Here is a 21,272-nt window from a genome sequence, read left to right on the forward strand (position 1 = left end):
TTTAGGTGTCTCCATTTACTTCGTTGTGGGACGGTGAGGTTTCTCCAACCCCTAACGTATAGGCATATGGGCCTCTGACCCTTGCATACCTGGAGGATGTCATGTGCTCCTGGGCAGAAGTCTGAAACCACAAGCTCGTGCGGGTCTTGTGCACAGCCAGTGCTGTTTTCTTACCTACCACCCACCTGCTGGGACTAAAGTCGTGCCTCACACGCCTGCCTTTCCACCTGCATCGCTGTCCCGTGCTGCGCCCACAGGCAGCTCCTCCATTCCCAGGGCTCTGAGGTCTGAGGGCTGTGCCTCCCTCAGCCAGGGTCTTTCTGGGACCCCAAGCGCAGATCCCAACTGGGCTGCCGGGCGCTGTTCTCTGTCCGGTCGGACACGGACCTCGTGCAGATGACAGAAGCCCAGGTTCCAGGTCGCTAAGGGGGCACAGAAAGCAGTAGATTCCCACTGAACGCACAGGAAGATGCCTGATGTCTGATCCCGCCTCCGACAGCGACCTGGCGGGGCGCCCTGACACACTGGGCCGCAGCTCAACTAGCCCTGACTGCGCGCCAAGCCACACCCCCAATGACGACATCAGCCAAAGGCGATCGAACTGCGCCTGCGTACGGCTTCGGGGCGGGACTGCGCGATGGCGTCACGGCGCGGGCCAGTGTCCGGTGACTATAGCCACGGCCGGCGGCGGCGGCGCGTCTACGAGTAGGCAATTGCGTTCCGGTTGATCTCCGCATCCGCTGCCATCAGGGTCTTCAGGCTGCGCCTGTTCCTTCTTCAACCCGGGTAGGGGTCGAGGACGCTGTAGGCGCGGGGGAGGAAGGTCGGGCCGCCGTGGGTGAGGCTGCCCGCATGTGCGGCAGCCTCCCGAGGAGCCAGAGCGCGCCCTGCACCCGTCTTCCGGGGAGTGGGGTGTGGGAACCTACGGAGACTCACGCAAGGTTCTTGGGACTGTACCCCTACCATTTACCGGGGGAGAGGGCTGCGCCCGACTTCCTAGGGTCTCAGTTGAAAAGAAGTGTTTCTCTATGTGACCTTGGAGGGAATACCACCAGGCCGGAATAGGGCTAGTGACCTCGTGGGAGACCCGCCCCGAGAGAGGGCTTTCGGGCGCTCGGGGCTGGACTCAGGTCGTGACTCGTGGGCGCAGGCTGGATCTGACGGCCTTTGTCCTCTTCTAGGCGGGAACCTTGGCCGGTTGGACCCAAAATGACAGGGCTGATGGTTCCGCAGTTGTTCTGGAAGATGATCTGGTAAGTCACACTGTGAAGGTCCCGGTACTGCCTTTCTGGAATTGATCCCACATTTGTCTGAACCTTTTTTTTTTTTTTTTTTCTCTGAGACAGGATCGCTGTATAGTTTAGGCTGCCCCTGAGCTCATTATGTAGCTCGGGCTGGCCTTGAACTCACAGCAATCCTGCCTCAACCAGTGAGTGCTGGGATTCCAGGCTTGTGCCGCAGTGCTAGGCTGTATTTTGTGAGGAACGGCCTCATTGAATCTACTCAGTGCTTTTTGGCCTACAATGCAGCGCAGAATTGTTTCAAAATCATAAACTTACCTGGTGAAGTCCGGTGTGGTGGCCCACGCCTGGAGGCTGAGCCCAAGTGTTAGGCAACTTAGCCAGACTCACTCTCCAGATGAAAAGAGCTGGGGAATGTAACTCAGTGCAGAGGCCCTGGGTTTAATCCCCCGGGCCACAAAAAATGTAAAACGAGTGAGGAAGAAAACAAAACAGCTGGGGTTTTTTTTTGGGGGGGGGGGGTTCCTTGTGGTGCTTGGGATCGAACCCATGGCCTCCTGCATGCAGGCAGGAGCTCTACCACTGAGCCACATCCCCAGCCCTACCATACCAGAGTTAACAGACCGTGGAGGATATTGCAGACATTCATCTTGTCTGATCTCTTAACTAAGATTTACCTGGAGGAAGATCCCTTCTATTCCTTGACTAATAAAGAACTTTGCTGAGGGTATCCTCACCATGGACTCTTGGAACCGAGCTCAGCACACTTCTTTCAGCTCTGCTGGTCCCTTGCTGCAGGATGCTTCGAATTGCTGGGGCGCATGGGGTGTAGGTAGCAAGCCTCCAGCGTGCTTGGGTCTGCTGTGGCCCTGTGCATTCCTAAAGCGCTTGCTAGAGCAGCTTTGAAATGGTTTGAGGCCTTGCCCTGCTCTATCCAGAGCAAGGTTATAGAAATTTCAGACAGTTGTCTGCTGCCCTCCAAATCAAGTACATCTCAACAAGGCAGCCGCTTGTCATGTGTGCTTAAGTTAAAAGCAAATAAAATGTAAAGCCCACTTTATGGTACACATAGCCACATCTCAGGTGCTCAACAGCCACGTCAGTGAATGGCTTGTGTAGACCCAAGGGACATTGCTGTCTCTAGATGTTTTGGGCAGGGCTCACTTAAAAGCACAGGAAGTTGTTGAGCATTTACTGGGCTCAGTGCAGGTTTTATTATATCCTTAAAACAAGCTTTACAAGAGCTCGAAGTGAAGCGCGGCAGGGGTGGGGGGAGCCGAAGCAGCAAGGCAGAGCACAGCTCCAGGAGCTCTGCCCAAGAGGCCCTGAAGTCAGAAGGCCCATGGAGGAGACCTTGGCGCCACCCTGCTGGGCACTGAGAGTAGAGAGGCGGGGGGGGGGGGGGGGCAGGCTTTGATCATCAGCATGGAGTGGTTTGGGGAGCCAAGCACATGGGCAGCCCCAGGGCAGAGTGGTGTGTTCAGGGCTGCCCAGCCAGGAACCGCAGGTGAAGGCTTGAAGCCAGGCCTCCGGTTCTTCCATCTGGTGAGCCCCACAGTGGTCGCCTTCTGACCCCATTACTCTGTTGCGGAGAGGTACCAGGCATTGATCCCAGGGTCTGCTTTCCAGATCGTCTTATTTCTCCCTTTTTTGTTGTTTTTTTGAGGCAGGGTCTCTCTGTTCAGGCTGGCCTCGGGCTCACTTTGTGGCCCAAGTTAGTCTTGAACTTGCAACAGTCATCCTGCCTCAGTATCCCAAGTGATTACAGGCGTTCGCCATCATGCCTGGCTTCCTTTCATTATTTTATCTTCAATGAGTTGGTTAGGGTGGGCTGGGTTTGAACTTGTGCCCCTTTTGCCGTGTTGTCGCCCTAGAGCTTGAGTCCTGGTGTTCTGGCTGCAGCTTTTGCTGAGTCTCCTGTGCTTTATTTGTAATTGGGGAGTTTTATGTTTTCTACCAGCATTGGTGAAATGATCTGCCTAGCGTGTTTCGTACAAAGAGGGCCATCTGAGACTTTCTGTCCCCACCTGCACGTGGCTCGGTGATAGCATCTGCCTGGTGTCTTCTGCAGCAGCAATGCTGTGAACCCAGTGCTAGGAGAGACGGAGACCTGGGATGATCCTCCTGTGGCTGTGAGGCTGAAGGTGGGTGTGGGTTCCCCTGCAGTAGGGGTGGGTTCTCCCTTGGAAAGGTGTGGCCAAAGGTCCCTCTGCTCCTGGGATGGGTCAGGGAGCCATCCCCACAGGTGTGTGTTGAGTCTCTAATCTCTAATTGTTGTAACAGGCCCCCATGGTGTTCCTAATCTCACAATCTCACGTTCTCAGGTGACAGTGTGGGTGCTGAGACCAGTCACCAAGCAAGGAGGGAGCAGGACCTGGGCCTGAACACAGCGGACTGGAATCACACTTGCTCCAGCTGCAGGAGGAATCGCAGTTTCGGGGCTGGTGTGAGAGTCCGGGGCCTGCGGTCCCTGTTCGTGAGCCCACAGTCCGGAGGTGCCCTTCTGCATCTCCTGAATGAAAGGCTGTTTAATAATAAATATGACTTGAAATGTGTGGTTTATCTCTGTTCTCCATGCTCCAGGCTTATCCATGGGCCCTGGGACCTGGGTGGTCACCAAGGACACTGGCAGGGGTGCAGTGGGGTTCACCATAGCAGGAGTGATGGCGAACCTTCTAGAGACAAGTGCCAAGCTACAACCCCAAGCCCCTTATTTATTGCAAAGTGCCAACACTGCAGTTAAACCCAAATATTGAGGTTTTAGTTTAGAAAAAACTAAAATTTATTTAGTTTGACATTCTCACTATGCAGTTGAGGGTGATCTTAAACTCATTTTGTGTCTCAGGCTGGCCTCAAAATCCCAGCAGTCCTGCCTCAGCTTCCTGAGTGCTGGGATTACAAGTGTGCACCATTCCCAGCTGAAAACCAACTCACAGTTAACATTTTTGCCTTAACCACGTGTTCCATAGGTTTGCTACCTACCGCTGGCATAAAAGAAGTGTGTCCTAGAGTGGGGCTGGTTCCAGTGACACTTGGCCCATGGCTGGTCGGGTGTTTGGTCTTTTTCAGGTACTGCAGCCCTTACCTGAGTTAGAATCAAGGTACATGAAGCCTTTGCCTGAGCAGTCTGCCCCAGCTAGCTGGGGTTTCTTCTGGAAAGGGCTGTGCTCAGGGCTTGGTGGGGTTATCTTTGTGCAGGCGAGGCCAGACTCTAGCAACCACTGAGGAGAACATAGTGGCTGTCCTTTGATTATTGATGAGGGTGTCCCTGAGGTGCCAGCTCCCTGGGCTCCAGGCATTTGGGGGAAGTTTGAGGGCAGCTTGTAGGTTTAAGAAGAGCAGTGGCTGCTGGGGACAGGTCCCCATCCCACTCTACTGGACATAAGGGACTCCGTACCCCAGGGTTTTTAGGGCACCTTGGGACTGTACCTCTACCACTGAGCCAATAGTACATTCTCAGATGAAGTAGAAGTTAAATACAGCTCTGAATTCGGTTCTGCTGTGTGGGAAGCTGAGAAGTCTGGCAAGAGGACATGAGAGACCCACACCAGGGTACAGCCTGGAGCTGCCAGCCTGGCAGTGCACACCAGTGATCCTGGTACTGGGAGGCTGAGGCAGGAGGAACAGCCAGTCCAAAGTCAGGAGGGCCTCCAGCTGCAGCACAAGTAGGCCTAGACATAAAAGTGCTCCCTAGTTGGGGGCCCTGAGGTTTCTTCAGTGCCCACAAGCGCCAGGCTCAGGTCCACCCTGCTATCCCTCCGTGATTCCCTGGGAGAACTGCCACTAGCTGCCAGCTGAGAAGAGGACCAGGGGTTGGTGCATCAAGAATTTCTGGTATGACCTCATCTCCCAGCCGTGGTCCAGCAGATGGGAGACAGGAACGGGTCAAAGTCACCACCACGTGGTCCTATGGGTCAAATGAGACACCGTGCGTGGCACACAGTTGTGCAAACTGATGGGAGGAGGGGACAGTTGGCATTGTGGTTCCACCCTGATTGCTTGGCAACCAGGCTCTAGGGCCACCCACGGCCAGTCTGAGCTAAGCTTGGCCTTGAGGTTTTTTAAGTGGTTAAAGAAAAAACCCAAAGGGTATCTCACAATAGGTGGAAAATTTTTGAAGCTCAGAATCTGACGTGCCTAAAGTTTTACTGGAACTCAGCCACATCAGGTTTTTTAAACTCTCACGTCAGTTCTTTTAAAAATATTAAACAGCTCAGGGTCTGCGTGGTTCCCTGAGGGCCAGGAACTGAAACTGCATGGGGACCTGAGAGTGACAGAGGCCTGACCTAGCCCACAGCTGGAAAACCCTCCGAAAGCACCTGCCAGAGATGGCCCGGGTGGAGACCCCCAGCCAAGCCTGGATAAGACTGGTAGGGAATCTGTGTAAGAGGAGCCACAGCCCCACCCAGTGAGGACCCAGAGCCCCATTTTTAGATCTGGGGGTTTTACTTCCAGTCTCTTACGGTGCCTCATTTCAGCAGATTCCTGGATTCGCACAATTTCTTAGCACACATCCACTGTCATGGATATCAGGGAGACATAATTTTGCATCATCGATTTAAGGCCTACGAAGTGAAATGACTAAACTGATTGAGTTTTTGGTGGTGGTGGTGGTATTTTGTTCGTTTGTTTGTTTTTGGGTTTTCTGAGGCAAGGATTCACCTGTAGTACAAACTGACCTTGAACTCAGTGATCCTCCTGCTTCAGCCTCCCGAGTGCTAGGATCACAGGTGTGCCCCACCATGGTAAGCTGAAACGATTGTTAAACCAAATCTCCAGGTGACACATGAGTGACATGGGTTGAGACCCTGGCTCTGCCCTCCAGCCTCTGAATGAGGAAGTATCGGGCAAACATTTCTCTCTGGGCTCTCTCTCTTTGACTGTGAGGTGGCCAAGGCTGGGGTCTGAGCACTGTGCCACACACTAGGTACTGTCCATGAGGGTGGAGGGACAGAGCAGAGGTCTGCACAGCAGTCTCAGAGGGTCATCTCCCCACAACTGCTGGGCTGGGGAGTTGGAGCATGGTGAATTCCCGTGATGGCCCCTACCCAAAGGCCTGGGCACCTGTATCCTTTGTTTTTTTTTGAGACACAATCTCACGCTGTAGTTCAGACTGGTTTTGAACTCACAGCGATCCTGTTTCAGCCTCCCAAGTGTGGAGATCACAAGCGTGTACCACTATTCCCACCTCCTTTTTATTTTTGTGTTAATGTAATGCACAAAGTACATAAAGCAAAATTCACGATGTACGTGAACCTCAGTTCTGGGGTGAGATGGTTCCCCATACAGCTGGTTAACCATGACCATGTGAAGAAATCTGCCCTTTGAGCCCTAAAAATGACTCCCACAAGCAGACAAGGTGGGGCAGGAACCCAACAAGTCTTCTTCCCTGCAAGAGCAGGACTCGGGCTATCGTGGGTGTGGGCGTGGGTGCAGGAAGCAGCCAGAGCACCCCCGTAGCAGCAGCAGCAGCGGGTGAGCAGGGCTGCCCCTCCCAGGGCCCAAACCCACTTCCTACTTTCTGTCTGGCAGGGGCTGGGCCTCCCGGGGCTCCCCTCCCCTCTGCCTCCTGCACACAAAGGTGGGGTGCTCCTGCCTGGGTGTTTCCTTGCCGGCAGGATGGAGGACCACGAAGGTCCCGAGTGTGGCAAGCCCGACTTTGTGCTTCTGGACCAGGTGACCATGGAGGACTTCATGAGGAACCTGCAACTCAGGTAGATGGGGCCAGGGTACGGGTTTCTCTTTTCCTCCACCCACCCCTCACAGACTCAGAACCAGGGACAGACAGCACATGGGTGCCCGTGGCTGTGGTTAGGGATGGGGCGGCGGCACGCGCTCACCCACCTCAAGGGTTCACCTGAGTGCCACAAAGCATAGGCACAGTGGCTGTAGGAAAGTGACAGGCCCCTGCGCACCCCTGCACTCTGCTGTCATCCTATCCTTCCTGTGACAGATGGGGCATGACCCCCCAGTGCCTGCCCCAGAGACAGAAAGGGATCAGACACACATGTGGGGCCAGCTTTGGTCAAAGCGGGCAGCCCATCCTGGGTTCACCAGTGTGAGAAGAGCCCTGGCTCCTGGGGTGGCGGTGGGAGGCCAGGGCTGCAGAACATGCCTAGCAGAAGTGACACTGGAGCTCACAATGCCACTGAGGAGAGCAGACAACAGGCAGGAAGGAAGGAGTCCAGGCACTAGGGCGTGGGCAGGCAGGTGGTCATGTGCGGAGCCGGGCACCCAGGAAGACTGCCCTGTGCTGAGGACCTCCCTGGGGACAGCTCAGGGACCAGGAGCCCCATGAAACATGCAATCAAGAGGCTGCATGGTCTGAGTAGAGCTAGGGCAGCCAGGAAACAGCTCTTTTCTATGCTTGCAGGGTCTTGCTGTGAGTTCAGGCTGACCATGAACTCACTATGTAGCTCAGGCTGTACTGGAATTTGAGGCAATCCTCCTACCTCAGCCTCCTGCGTCTTGGGATTACAGGAGTGTGCTACCACACCCCAATCACTCTGGAGCTTTGCATGTACCATTCCCCAATCTCACACTAATGAGAAGATCGTGTCATCACTACCAGGCCCAGAGAGGGCTTGCATGACCTGCCATGGGCTAAGCCGCTCTCGGGAGGCTGGGAGGCTGTGTCTGAGACAGCAGAAGAGGAACCTTCCTCTGATGAGGTCGTGGAGAGGAGCGGGGTCTCATACAGCCCAGGAACCTGAAGCTGGGAACCTGGGCAACAGCCAGAGAGGCACAGACAGCCTCCCAGCGTCTGGGAAAGGAAGGATGGGGAAGTCTGGAGCAGTGCAGGCTGGGGACGCTGGCGGGACTCGGAGTGTGGCAGTCACTGTGACGGGTGGGGCAGGGCGGGGCCCCTTCCGTCTCTGGTTCCCGCCGGGGCCTTGACACAGGAAGCAGCCAGGCGTGGCCTGCTCTGCACCAAGCCCCCTCCAGAGCCCAGCCACCCACCTCAGCCCAGACCCTGCCAAGGCCTTGCCCAAGCCGAGCCCCTGTGAGACAGGGGTGTCCTGAATACTGGGACACCAGGAACCCCACAGAGACCATCACAGACCCCACACTCCATGCTTTGCAGAGATAGCTCTGAGTGGCTCAGTTTCCCCATGGTGGCACTGAGAAGACCCCTCCCCACTTTTCAGCCCTTGCCCCTTCTTGGGGTTGGGGCACTGGCCACCTGAGACCTCTCCTGGGAGGACTGCCCAGGACCTGAGGCACTGAGGCCTGGCCCCTGTGCCCAGGTTCGAGAAAGGCCTCATCTACACCTATATCGGCGAGGTGCTGGTGTCCGTGAACCCCTACAAGCAGCTGCCCCTGTATGGGCCCGAGGCCATCGCCAGGTACCAGGGCCGCGAGCTCTACGAGCGACCACCCCACCTCTACGCTGTGGCCAATGCTGCCTATAGGGCCATGAAGCGCAGGTCCAGGGACACCTGCATCGTCATCTCAGGTACTGGAGCCTGCAGCAGGCTGGAGGTGCAGGTCAGCTTGAGAGCCGCGTTAAGGGGCTCAGCCTCCCGATTTCCAGTCTCCATCTCCTGTCTTCCTGGCAGGGGAGAGCGGGGCAGGGAAGACGGAAGCCAGCAAGCACATCATGCAGTATATCGCGGCTGTCACCAACCCCAGCCAGAGGGCCGAGGTGGAGAGGTGAGCACAGCCTCGGGGCCTCCGTGCTAGGGGAGGGTCGGTGGAGGCCCCTGCAGGCCCAGGGCAGAGAGGAGGCCCAGGCAGGAAGTCCCAGGGGCCATGCAAGGACCCCAAGGATGAAGTGAGACGGGGACCAAGGGAGGAGGCAGACTGCAGACAGCTTGGGACCAAAAGGTGCAGAGAACACCTGAACAGAGGGTGTGGCAGTGCACGCCTGTAATTCCAGCTCTCAGGAGGCTGAGGCAGGGGGTCTTCAGGAGGACTTCTTTGCTGGAGCCAAGCCCCTCTGTCCGCAGGGTGAAGGACGTGCTGCTCAAGTCCACCTGTGTGCTGGAGGCCTTTGGCAATGCCCGCACCAACCGCAACCACAACTCCAGCCGCTTCGGCAAGTACATGGACATCAACTTTGACTTCAAGGGGGACCCCGTCGGAGGACACATCCACAGCTACCTGCTGGAGAAGGTGGGCGGGGACACTGGCTGAGACCCTGCCCACTCCTGAGCCCCAGTGTCCCTGCGTCCCAGACACTCTGCTGCACCTGGAAATGCTCAGACAGGACCCCCTCTCTCCAGTCCAGGGTACTCAAGCAGCACGTGGGTGAGAGGAACTTCCACGCCTTCTACCAGGTAAGCTGTGGGAAGAGGAGGGGAAGAGGGATGAGAAGAGGGAGAGCAGGCCCACCTTCCACCCTCCTTTAACATCCCAATCTCTGGGCATAGTGGTGCATGCCTGTTCTGCCAGCACTGGGAGGCTGAGGCAGGAGGCTGGCAAGCACAAGCCCATCCCGGGAAATTTAGCAATTTAGAGAGAATCTGCACCAAAATACTAAAAAAATTTTTAATGTGGTGGTGGCGGTGGTTGGGGATGTAGCTCAGGGCAAACGGGTTCCATCCTCAGTACTGAAAAAATAAAACAACCTACCCATCTCCCCACCCACTCCAAACGTCACCCTTACCCCACACACCGGAGGATGGGGCTCCCTAGGAACAGGGCCTCCTACCTGTGTGGGGCCACAGGGGCCAGGAAGCCTGATAAAGGCGCCTCTGCCTCCTCCAGCTGCTGAGGGGCTCTGAGGATCAGGAGCTGCAGCGCCTGCACCTGGAGAGGAACCCGGCCCTGTACAATTTCACTCGCCAGGGAGCCGGACTCAGCTCGGGGGCCCACGGTGTGAGTGCCAAGGGCACCAGAGGGTGGGGGCCAGCATTCTTGGAGGAGTCAATCGGGAGGGAGAATGGGGATCCAAGGGGCAGGCCTTGGCCCCCTGTCAGCCTGGGTGGTAAAGTCCTGTTGCCCTAGGCCTTGGAGAGCGATGAGAGCAGCCACCAGGCAGTGACAGAGGCCATGAGGGTCATCGGGTTCCGGAGAGAGGAGGTGGAGACGGTACATCGCGTTCTGGCTGCTATCCTGCACCTGGTGAGCCTGCCAAGGGCCACTCGGGCCTCCCGCCCTGCCCGACACACACAAGGCGCTGGGCTCCTGTTCAAGCCTACCTCCATCCCCAGGGAAACATTGAATTTGTGGAGACAGAGGACAATGGGCTGCAGAAGGGCGGCCTGGCAGTGGCCGAGGAGGCGCTGGTGGACCATGTGGCTGAGCTGACAACCACGCCCCGGGACCTCGTGCTCCGCTCCCTGCTGGCTCGCACTGTGGCCTCAGGCGGCCGTGACCTCATTGAGAAGGGCCACACAGTGGCCGAGGCCAGCTACGCCAGGGATGCCTGTGCCAAGGTACCCAATGGGTGACTGGAAGGGGACTCCAGGTGTCCTGCTGGGGGGACAGGCTGGGGCAGCAGATGGGCCTTGCTGTCCCCCAGGCTGTGTACCAGAGGCTGTTCGAGTGGGTGGTGGACAGGATCAATGGCATCATGGAAGCCCGGGACCGAGACCCAAGGCGGGACGGCAAGGACACGGTGATCGGTGTGCTGGACATCTACGGCTTTGAGGTGTTCCCTGTCAATAGGTGGGCAGCCTGGCTAGGGCACCCCACCTGGACCCCATCCCCTGGGGCCACCGAGGCTGAGGGGAGCTGGGCTGGGGCTGAGAGACGGGAACATCCGGAATTGTCCCCAGCCCAGGGACGCCCTCCTGCAAGGCAACCTTTGGGGTTCACTTCTCCTGCCCGTGGCCATCCCAGAATGTGTACATGGTGATGGGTGGCAGAGGAGGGGTTGGAGGTGCCTGAGCCACAGGGAGGCCATATAGGGTCCTGCACCAGCAGGGGAGGAGGAACAGGAGCCCCCCTGAAAGCCCTGCACCCCTCCCCAGCTTCGAGCAGTTCTGCATCAACTACTGCAACGAGAAGCTGCAGCAGCTGTTCATCCAGCTCATCCTGAAGCAGGAGCAGGAGGAGTACGAGCGCGAGGGCATCGCCTGGCAGAGCGTGAGGCCGGGCACCAGGGCGGGCCAGCGCGGGGCGGCGAGGTTCAGGAGGATCGACCCCAGCGCCCCCTACTGGCTTCCTCCCCAGGTGGAGTACTTCAACAACGCCACCATCGTGGAGCTGGTGGAGCGGCCCCACCGGGGCATCCTGGCGGTGCTGGATGAGGCCTGCAGCACTGCGGGCACCATCACCGACCGCATCTTCCTGCAGACGCTGGACACGCACCACCGCCACCACCCGCACTACTCCAGCCGCCAGGTGCGGAGTCCTGGGGGCGCTGAGTGGCCCCAGAGGGTGGCAGCACGTGCCCAGAGGGTCACCACGCCCCCGCCGCATGGGTCCTAGGAGGAACACAGCTTGCTGCCTCTGTCCAGGCAGGTGCTCTAGGACTGTCCCCTCCTGCTGTCCCCTCACCGTGCCTTCCATGTCTCTACCCGGTCCATCCCATAGCTCTGCCCCACTGACAAGACCATGGAGTTCGGCCGAGACTTTCGGATCAAGCACTACGCAGGCGACGTCACGTAAGGCCCGGGTGGTGGCAGGATCCTCTGCATGTCCCCAAAGAGCAGCCAGGTCCCTGCCTTTGAAGGTGCTGAAATTCCATCTTTACTCAGCACATGGACAGGGCAGGATGTGTGTGTTTTGGGTTTTGCTTGTTTTGAGTTCTTGGGATGGAACCCAGGGCTTTTGAACTGAGCTATGTCCTCAGATTTTTAAAAAAAAAAAAAAATTTTTTTTTTTGAGACAGGGTCTAAGTTGCCCAGGCTGATCAAATTTGTAGTCTTCCTGTCTCAGCCTCCCAGAGTGCTGGAATGATGGGCATGCACCATCATGCCTGGTAGGACACAGGTGGAAAGGATGCAGTTTACACCTCCCACTGTATCCTGGGCAACCTTTAAAGAAGTCCAGTGCTGCAAGGCTGGAGGTGGGGCGAGGGGTTCCATCTTGCATCTCCTGCGAATTCCCCCTGGGCCACGCGCTGAGGTCCTCAGGCACTCCTGAGTACTGGGGCTTGTCCTGGCTCTCACCCAGCCCAAGGGATCTGAGGTGACTCACAGAGGTCAAGTGTCTACCCTGAGCTTCTCCAGGGCAGGAACTAGAGAGGCTGGAGGTGCAGCAGCTGGGTGTGAGATCCGTTCTGTCATCCATGCCTGAGCCTTCACAGGGCTAGGCAGGGCCGGGACACGGCACCGAGCCTGCTGGTGATCCAAGGAGGTCACTGTGCTGAGGTGTTCATGCCCAAGACTTGTTCGTGATCTTAATTACAGCCGCTGGCACAGAATCACAGTGGGTCCTGTTCAAGCGTTTGATATAATTGAAGCAGAGAGGCTGGGCCACTGGACCAAGTCACACAGCACCCATGCGGGCAAAGCTGTGATTCTGGGATGGGACAGGGCATCTGGCCACTGAATTTGTCCTCCCGTGGAGGAACTTCCACCGGCAAGTCTTAGGTGATGATAGAAAATGCAGATGTGGGAGACAGAGGAGCCCCAGGGCAGCCTGGCCTGTGAGGAGAGGCAGGTGGGAGGTGTGTGGTGTCCCTGGGCCCTGTCCCCTCAGCACATTGGCCCTGGCAGGTACTCGGTGGACGGCTTCATCGACAAGAACCGGGACTTTCTCTTCCAGGACTTCAAGCGGCTGCTGTACAACAGGTGAGCGTGGCCGCTGGGTGCTTGGGTCAGGTGACAGCTGAGCTCCAGGCTGGGGTATGGACTGTCCCGAGGCTGTTGGGCACCAGCCCCTGTGCGTGTGTCTACAGCTCAGATCCCACTCTGCGGGCCATGTGGCCAGATGGGCAGCAGGACATCACGGAGGTGACCAAGCGGCCCCTGACAGCAGGCACAATCTTCAAGAACTCCATGGTGGCTTTGGTGGAGAATCTGGCCTCCAAGGTACCCTGGGCCCCTCCACCTAGAATTCCAGAGTCTCCTCCGTGCCCGGCACTGTCTGCCCAATGCAAAGGTCGGATATGGGACCCCAGGGTCAGGCTTGGTAGGGCAGGGAGCCACTGGCAGGATTCAAACCTGACCCTCCACTCCTCCCACTGCCTCTTGGGCAGGAGGGTCTGGGAGACCACTGAGACAGGAAACAGGCACTCACTTTCTTGGGGACCAGGCCCCAGATCTGAAGACTATAGCAGCCAGCTAGGATGGGAAAGGGGGTGGGGCTAGTTCCAGCCCTTCCAGAATGGGCGATTCTCCCGGCCCCTCCCCTTCCTGCCTCATGCTCAGATCCTGCCCCCCTGCCTTTGGCCCCTTCTCTACCTCTGGTTTCACCTCCCCTCTCTGCCCTGGACCTGCATAACCTTGGTGAGCAGTGATTTCTCCACCTCTTCTCCTTGTTTCCCCCCCTTATCCCTCAGGGATGCTTTTGCTTGGGTGGGACACACAGCAGTCACTGGCTGGGACCCCTACATCCTCATGTCCCTGCAGGAGCCTTTCTATGTCCGCTGCATTAAGCCCAACGAGGACAAAGTGCCCGGGAGGCTGGATGAGAACCACTGTCGCCATCAGGTCTCCTACCTGGGGCTCCTGGAGAACGTGCGGGTGCGCAGGGCTGGCTTCGCTTCCCGCCAGCCCTACCCACGATTCCTGCTGAGGTACAGGCATCGGCTCAGGGCCCCTGCAAGCAGTGCTGGGGGGGCACAGAGGGTCCCCAGGCAGGGCCTTGTGCACAGAGGTGTGAGCCGGGCCACATGACACTAGTGACAGGTGTGAAAAGACACACTTGGTGAGGGTATGCCCACAGGTGCCACAGGGCTCCAGGGACCCCCATCTGTATCCCTCCTGGACCAGGTCCCCACTACCCTATCCCTCGGCCACAGGTACAAGATGACCTGTGAGTACACCTGGCCCAACCACCTGCTGGGCTCCGACAAAGCGGCTGTGAGCGCCCTGCTGGAGCAGCACGGGCTGCAGGGCGACGTGGCCTTCGGCCACAACAAGCTGTTCATCCGCTCGCCCCGCACGTTGGTCACTCTGGAGCAGAGCCGGGCCCAGCTCATCCCCATCATCGTGCTGCTGCTGCAGAAGGTGCTGGGGGTGGGGGCAACATGGGGCCCAAGGAGGGGTGTCTGCAGGTTAAGTCAGGGTCCTAGGCTGCAGGCGTGGTGTCTGCCCCGTGAGTGTCCAGTCTGACACTGATGGCCATGTGCTGGGGTCTCCCAGAGCTGTTGGTGCTCTCAGGGGTGAGAAAGCACCTCGACCTGCTGCCACCCCTCTGCCCACATTGGCTCCCTTCCTGGGGGACCTACGGCCCCCGCAATACCAGGCCCCAGCTTTCCAAGCCTGGCACACACCAGCTGCTCCTTCCTGACTCTGAGAGGCCTCACACAGAGCTGGGCTGGTCCAGTTGGCCATGTGGCCACATCTGCCAAAGCTCCTGGGACAGTGGGTTGGGTCAGGAGGCACACAGGGCTGCCCGGGAGACACTTATGGCCAGGGTTGGGTTGGGGGGCAGGGCTGGCTGGGCCTGACTCTCTGTCCCATCCTGCCGGGCCCCCAGGCATGGCGGGGCACCCTGGCCAGGTGGCGCTGCCGGCGGTTGCGGGCCGTCTACACCATCATGCGCTGGTTCCGGAGACACAAGGTCCGAGCTCACCTGGCAGAGCTACAGCGGAGGTTCCAAGCTGCACGGCAGCCCCCTCTCTATGGCCGTGACCTTGAGTGGCCTTCACCGCCTGCTGTGCTGCAGCCCTTCCAGGATACCTGCCAGGCCCTCTTCTGCAGGTAGGCCCTCTGCCCGCCATGCTAGTCCCTTCCCCAGCACCCTAGGGACATCAGACCGGACACACCAGTGCCTTTAGTGAACAACACAGGCTGGCTGTCACAACCTAGGATTGGTGGTAGAGACCTGATTCTCCCAGCATTTGTGTTGGCCTTCAAGGTTCAAGGCCATAGTCAGCAAGGGGGAATATAGCTCATCAGGGCTGGGCAGTAGGGGACTCTGTAATTGAGTAGGGCGTTGAAGGACGAGTAGCAGTTCTCCAAGAAGAAGGGCACGTGCAAGTATGCTTAGAGAGGGAGGGTCTGGGAACAAGCATTGGCCACAAGGGGCAGAGACCAGAGAGGCAGACCCAATGGGAGGACAATAGATGGCGACAGGCTCTGGCCTCTGATCTCACCCTCTCACAGGTGGCGGGCCCGGCAGCTGGTGAAGAATATCCCACCCTCAGATATGGCTCAGATCAAGGCCAAGGTGGCAGCCATGGGCGCCCTGCAGGGGCTGCGTCAGGACTGGGGCTGCCGGCGGGCCTGGGCCCGGGACTACCTGTCATCTGTGAGTGCTGCATGGGCCCTCGGGCTCTGGAGGTGCACCGTGCCTGCAGCTGCTGATAGCTGCACCCCTGACCCCTCCATCTCGCTTCCCATCCAAGCTGCTCTGTCTCTGGAGCTGCATCTAGAGGGCTGGGGTAGCAGCCACCAGCCGGGCAGAGCAGCAGGGCAGGGAGGGCGGCAGGGTGGTCGGTGTCCCTGGGTATCCCAGACAGAGGGCTCTGTGCCTCGGCCCTCATGGAGCCCATCACTGCCCAGCTCCTGCCGTGACTCAGTTTCCCAAGCAAAGGGCAGCTGCGGTAATGAGAGGCACCCGAGACCCCAGTCAACCCTGACACCCTCTGTCCACAGGGCTCCGACAACCCTGCGGCCTCGGGCCTGTTTGCCGATCGACTGAAGACCCTGCGGGACAAGGACGGCTTCGGGGCTGTGCTCTTTTCTAGTCATGTCCGGAAGGTTGGGACCTGGCCTGGGACCATGGGGGACATGGGTCAGGGGTGATCAGAGAGGCCCAGGTTCGGCTGCTCCTAAAACCCAGAAATGTTCAGTGTGGTGAGGTGGGAGCAGGTCCAAGAAGGGGAGGGGTGCCCCAGGTGGGGTGCAGGGGGGTGAGCCTCGCCAGCCTGGGTCCAGCTGCCCTCCCACAGGTGAACCGCTTCCGCAAGAGGCGGGACCGGGCCCTCCTGCTCACAGACCGGCACCTCTACAAGCTGGACCCCGGCCGGCAGTACCGGGTGATGCGCTCTGTGCCCCTGGACACGGTGAGCTGGGGGAGGGGCCCTGAGTGGGGGGGCGCTGCCTCAGTCTCTGCTAACACCTGGGCACCTGGATCCTCTGCAGCGTTTGTCCCCACCATCAGGGCCACAGCGTCCCTACTATCTCCAGAGGGTCCCTACGTCCACTCCTGCCTGGCTCTGTGGCCTCCTTGCTCCTGTAATTTTTCTTCCCAACAGAAGGAGGAGCACTCTGGGCAGGGGCCAGGGCTTCCCCACTTTGGGGTCCTGTGACTGTCACAGCAGTGTAATCTTTATCAGGCTCTTGTCAGAGGCAGTAGCCAGGTGCAAGTGTGGCCACCAAAGTGTAATTAAAGTGAAAGAAAACTAAAACCTCAGCTCCTCTCCTTGGCCAGGTGTGCTGTGCTTGCCTGGTATCCCAGCACTAAAGTCTGAGGCAGGAGGATCGCAGGTTCTAGGCCAGCCCCAGCAACTTAGCAAGACTAAGAAAACAGAGTGGGGTGGGCTGAGACTGTAGCTCTGTGTAAACGCGCTGGGTTCAATCTCCAGGTATGCAAAAGGCAAATGGGAAAATTACTTCAGTACCACAAACGAGAGCTTCATAGCCATGGGTGAGCAGTGGTGCTGTGACCAACAGAAAGATCTAGAATGTTCTGTCAGGGCAGAAACTCCTAGCGAGTGAAGTCCCGCCCAGTAATGGTGCTGACAGGCTGGTCTTGAACTCACTATGTAACTGTTGCTGGGCTTGAACATGCAGTGGCGATCCTCCTGCCTCAGCCTCCCAAGTGCTGGGATTACCAGCATGCACCACTGTGCCTAGCTTCAATGCATCCTCTTGTTGGCAGGGTCCCAAGTGGGAAGGTGGGGTGCTGGGGGCGGCTGGGCTCCCTGGGGTTGGCTAGGGAGAGGTACAATGAGCCTGAGCTCTGTGCCCAGGTGACTGGACTGAGTGTGACCAGCGGACAGGACCAGCTGGTGGTGCTGCACGCACGGAACCAGGATGACCTTGTGGTGTGTCTGCACCGCTCCCACCCACCGCTGGACAACCGCATCGGGGAGCTGGTGGGCGTGCTGGCCGCGCACTGTCAGGGGTGAGCCTGGGGGGTGGGAATGGGGCTCAGAAAGTCCCATGAGCCCCCCTGAGCCCTGCCCGCCTGACCCCCCCCCCCACTCCTGCTGCAGGGAGGGCCAGGCACTGGAGGTGCGCGTCTCCGACTGCATCCCACTGAGCCAGCGTGGGGCCCGGCGCCTCGTGTCGGTGGAGCACAGGCCCGAGCAGCCGGAGCCGGACTTCCGCTGCAGCCGTGGGGCCTTCACCCTTCTCTGGCCAAGCCGCTGAGCCCCTCGTGCAGCCATGACACCCAGTCCGGCCACTTGGAAGCCAGCACAGCTGTCCCTACATGGTGCTGCACACTGATTAATAAAGATGCAATGTCCACGTCCAGTGCGGTCAGACCTGGTAGATGGGCAGTGTGGGCGTCTGGTGACTCCCATCACTGCTGGTGGGAGGGGGTCTCCCAATCTGGAGGATGTGGCCTGGAGCCCCATCTGGGTGGGCCTGAAGCCTGTGGTCTGAGCATGGCACCATCCCTGGGTATGTGGAAGCTCTAGACCCCCCGCTAGCCACAGGGACCCCGTCCCCCTGCCTCACCTGTGGCATCCTGGTCACAGCCCCACACTCAAGGAGACTGCAGCCCAGGGTCACTGCTGTAAGCAGGTTGTGGAGGCCACTGGGGCACAGAACAGCCCTGGATTGTCATGAGAGAGGCTGGTGGCAGGGCCAACAGCTCCTTGGCCACTCACTGTCTGTGCCAGGTTACTAGTGAGGTGTGGGAGGTGGGACTCGCTCCCCAAAGGGCTGCTGAGAACCTGGGTCAGGCAGCAGTAGCACCCACTGGCCAGGGCCACAGGGGCCGGAGCCGTGTCTTCAGCCCCTCACTCCCTCAGCCTCCAGCCTCCATTTTCCCCTCTCCCACGATGTTGCTGGGACCTCCCTTCTGGGACTCAGGTTGGGGTCATACCCTTGCTCATTTGTACGGCAGCGTCGAAGTTCAGCGTCTGTCACCAGGACCTCTGAGGCACAGGGACTGAGGATTGCCCAGTGCCCATGCAGCCAGATATCTGCAGGTACTGGCAGCTAAGGTGCCCACCCTGTATCTCCAGGAGCCACCACAGTGCCACCCACCCCAAATCTGGCAGCTTCTGAGCAATCCAGCCCCTCAGAGCAATCGGACACGAAGGGTCCCCTGGGCTGTCCTGGACATTAGCCGTGTCCCTGGTCCTTTGAGGAATGCCTTGTCAGAGCACCCAGCAGCATCTGCTGGCTTTTGTCCAAATGCCTTCCCTGGAGCCCTGCCAGGGCTGTGGGGTCAACACCCTTTTCAAACAAAGCCTCCTGGGTCCTTAGGGAACCCTAAGGCGGGTATGCATGTGTGCACACAGAGCATGCACAGTCAAGCATTCCTGCAGCACAAGATTTCAGGGCACCCAGGGGTGCAGGAGGCCAGGCCACTGGTATCTGCCCTAGGGCACCATTCATACATGCCCTATGTCACTCTGCAAACCTTTGCATGGCGCTCAGCAAGTGCCATCTCTAACACTTCCAGAGTGTCCTCCACATGATACATCATCACCAACACCCTAATTCCAGGTGAGGAAAGCATTTCCAGGACTTTCCTAGCACCTCATTTCCTAAGGGGCGGGTGCCAGGACTCCCTATACCAGTGACCTCAGTGACAGGCCCACACAATCCATTTCAACACACAACGTAGGTGGTGCCATCGGACAGGAGAGTCATTTTGTATTCAGGAGTGACACCTGGGTGTTGGGATGTGGCCACTGATGTGAGACAGCTTCTCTGCCTGTCACAGCCCATTCACATGTCCTACTAGGAAGTGGTGAGGTACACCTGTGATCCTAGCACTTGGGAGGCTGAGGCAGGAGGGTTGCTGCAGGTTTGATGCCAGCCTGGGCTACATGGTGAGTTCAAAGGGACAATCCTAAAGGTGGCCTTTGTCTTCTTCTTCTTTTTTTTTTTTGTTCATTTTTGGTTTTTTGAGACAGAGTCTCACTATGCAGTACAGGCTGGCCTTCACCTTGCTATGTAGATATCTTTTTTAAAATTTAAACTTAAATTAGTCTCCTTCCAACAAACGCTTAGACTTAATTCTTGTAATTATCCTTGGATATGTGGCTGCTGCTTCTTTATTAGCATTTAACTTTCAGTCCATCCCAGTCACCACTTGATAAATGTGCGATTCAGTAATTTTACTGTATTCATGAGGTCTTGTGACCAAGCATTGTGGTCTCACCTTGGAGTGAGAGGTGGGATTTTCATACATGCATACAACATCCTGATCATCTCAACCTCCCTCTACCTTGCTTCCTCCTCCTTGCTCCTTTTTCTGGTCTGGTAAATTTCCTTTAGGTTTATTGTAATCCCAATAATGTAATCTCTTACAATATGGTAATCCAATTACTGCACTCCGTCTTCTGACCTCCTGGAGGTCCGGGAGGTTTTATATTTGTAAATCCCATTGAAACCTTGCTGGAATCCCAGTGAGTTAACTGCAATCTGCCACCTCCAGTGCAACCCCACAGTGAGCATAAAGACACTAAGATATATTCATAGTTACAAGCAGCCGAGGGGTCCTGAGTCTGGTCCAGGTGAGGATACAGGGAACAAAGGCCTTGATCCAAGGCCTCACCCAGCGTTTATTAACTTGTAAAGAGGGAGTGGCTGGAGGATGAGTGACAGGATGGCAGGAATTTCATGACTAACTGAGCTGAGCTGGCCTGATGGAGAGAAAGCATCTCTGCAATATACAGGGAGAAGGGCGTGCAGAAAGACCAATCCACATTTTTAGGGGAGAATTTGAATGATTTAGGAGGCTGCTGTTTCAGTTTCTGATATGTAAACTTTTGTGCCCTGGGAAGTCATAGTCTCTCATCTTTTTTTTTTTTTTTTCTTTTTCTTGTTCTGTTGTATTTTTATTACTAACCAGGCCCGACCCTGCTTAGCTTCCGAGATCAGACGAGATCAGGCGCGTTCAGGGTGGTATGGCCGTAGACAGTCTTTCATCTTGAGGCTGGAACCCAGCTGATGTTCCTGGAGCTGTGTGGCTCTGCCATCCCGCTCTGTGCTCAACTGTTTACAGGGAACACAATTCATGGAGTCAGGAAGCTGTCGGCCGGCTTCACGGGTTATATATCAGGACCTCAGCCAGCCTTATTTACATTCTTAGAGCCAATTGAAGGGAGAAGGAAACAGCTCAGTCAGCTCTGTAGGTATTAGTAAATGGAGATAGGGTTCATTTAACTAACACAGAGGTAACTGTTCTGCATTCAAGCAGAGCTGCTCAGGTCACCTTCTACATCAGTTTTTATGCCACCTTTTCTTTTAGATTCCTTATATTAGAGAAAAGGTAGTATCTCTGAGTCTAGATTATTTTGCTTAACATGATCTCCACATCCAACCATTTTCCTGCAAATGACATAACTTCCCTCTTGTTTAAGGCTGAGTGATACTACCCCCGAAAAAAGAATTTTGTTTCCCAGTTTTGAGTAAAGGCATCAAGAATGAGAAGCACATGGTAGCCTAGTGTGGTGGCTCATGTCTGTAATCCCATCACTCAGGAGATTGAGGCGGGAGGGTCCTTGCAAATTCAAGATCAGCCTGGGCTACAAAGTGAGCTCGAGACCAGCCTGAACTGTGTAGTGAGACCTGTCTCAAAAAAAAAAAAAAAAAAAAAAAAAAAAACAAAAAAAAAACAACAAAACAAAATAAACAAAGAAGAAGCTCATGGTGGTACATGTTGGAATCTCAGTAGTCAGGAGGCTGAGATAGAAGGATTATGAGTTCAAAGCCAACTGGAGCTACATAATGAGTTTGCAGCCATCTTAGACTAATAGTGAGACCCTGGATCTAAACAAATACATTTATAAAAAACAAAAACCCTAAGAATTTCACCCACCTGTGGACGTGCTAGCCC

At 56.9% G+C, this 21,272-nt stretch overlaps 1 protein-coding gene, 1 long non-coding RNA gene and 1 other non-coding gene across 4 annotated transcripts; all 3 read left to right on the forward strand.

Annotated features, from left to right (window-relative positions):
- Nucleotides 1-611: 611 nt before the first annotated feature.
- On the forward strand, nt 612-3,796 carry LOC101789036 (uncharacterized). Its single transcript, XR_001200337.3, has 4 exons — nt 612-786; nt 1,182-1,253; nt 3,202-3,385; nt 3,566-3,796. It is a non-coding gene; the product is annotated as an uncharacterized LOC101789036 (long non-coding RNA).
- Nucleotides 2,075-2,207, forward strand: LOC111755634 (small nucleolar RNA SNORA9). Its single transcript, XR_002790196.1, has one exon. It is a non-coding gene; the product is annotated as a small nucleolar RNA SNORA9 (small nucleolar RNA).
- A 2,976-nt stretch (nt 3,797-6,772) lies between the features above and the next one.
- On the forward strand, nt 6,773-17,725 carry Myo1g (myosin IG). Of its 2 annotated transcripts, none has more exons than XM_063234393.1 (22): nt 6,773-6,955; nt 8,489-8,697; nt 8,801-8,894; nt 9,191-9,356; nt 9,467-9,520; nt 9,951-10,061; nt 10,191-10,307; nt 10,397-10,621; nt 10,708-10,853; nt 11,159-11,273; nt 11,361-11,531; nt 11,724-11,794; nt 12,851-12,925; nt 13,033-13,165; nt 13,706-13,872; nt 14,098-14,305; nt 14,778-15,001; nt 15,407-15,551; nt 15,899-16,003; nt 16,213-16,308; nt 17,218-17,372; nt 17,464-17,725. In XM_063234393.1, the coding sequence occupies exons 1-22, from the start codon at nt 6,861-6,863 to the stop codon at nt 17,618-17,620; spliced, it is 3,039 nt and encodes a 1,012-aa protein (XP_063090463.1). In that variant the 5' UTR covers nt 6,773-6,860; the 3' UTR covers nt 17,621-17,725. The 2 variants fall into 2 exon arrangements, with proteins under 2 accessions (XP_063090463.1, XP_003465851.1); XM_003465803.5 differs by having other exon boundaries at nt 6,775-6,955; nt 16,195-16,308.
- Nucleotides 17,726-21,272: the final 3,547 nt, after the last annotated feature.

Source organism: Cavia porcellus, unplaced genomic scaffold (genome assembly GCF_034190915.1).
Source record: "Cavia porcellus strain 051 isolate PalLab524CR breed Dunkin Hartley unplaced genomic scaffold, mCavPor4.1 scaffold_23, whole genome shotgun sequence".
In the NCBI taxonomy this organism is placed as follows: domain Eukaryota; kingdom Metazoa; phylum Chordata; class Mammalia; order Rodentia; family Caviidae; genus Cavia; species Cavia porcellus.

What these genes read in the sequence shown, in the direction of transcription:
- Myo1g (XM_003465803.5), top strand. Translation starts at nt 6,861, where the DNA reads ATGGAGGACCACGAAGGTCCCGAGTGTGGCAAGCCCGACTTTGTGCTT. An exon ending in AAGCGGCTGCTGTACAACAG is followed by an intron (nt 12,926 to 13,032) that starts GTGAGCGTGGCC and finishes GTGTGTCTACAG; the next exon opens with CTCAGATCCCACTCTGCGGG. An exon ending in TGCCAGGCCCTCTTCTGCAG is followed by an intron (nt 15,002 to 15,406) that starts GTAGGCCCTCTG and finishes ACCCTCTCACAG; the next exon opens with GTGGCGGGCCCGGCAGCTGG.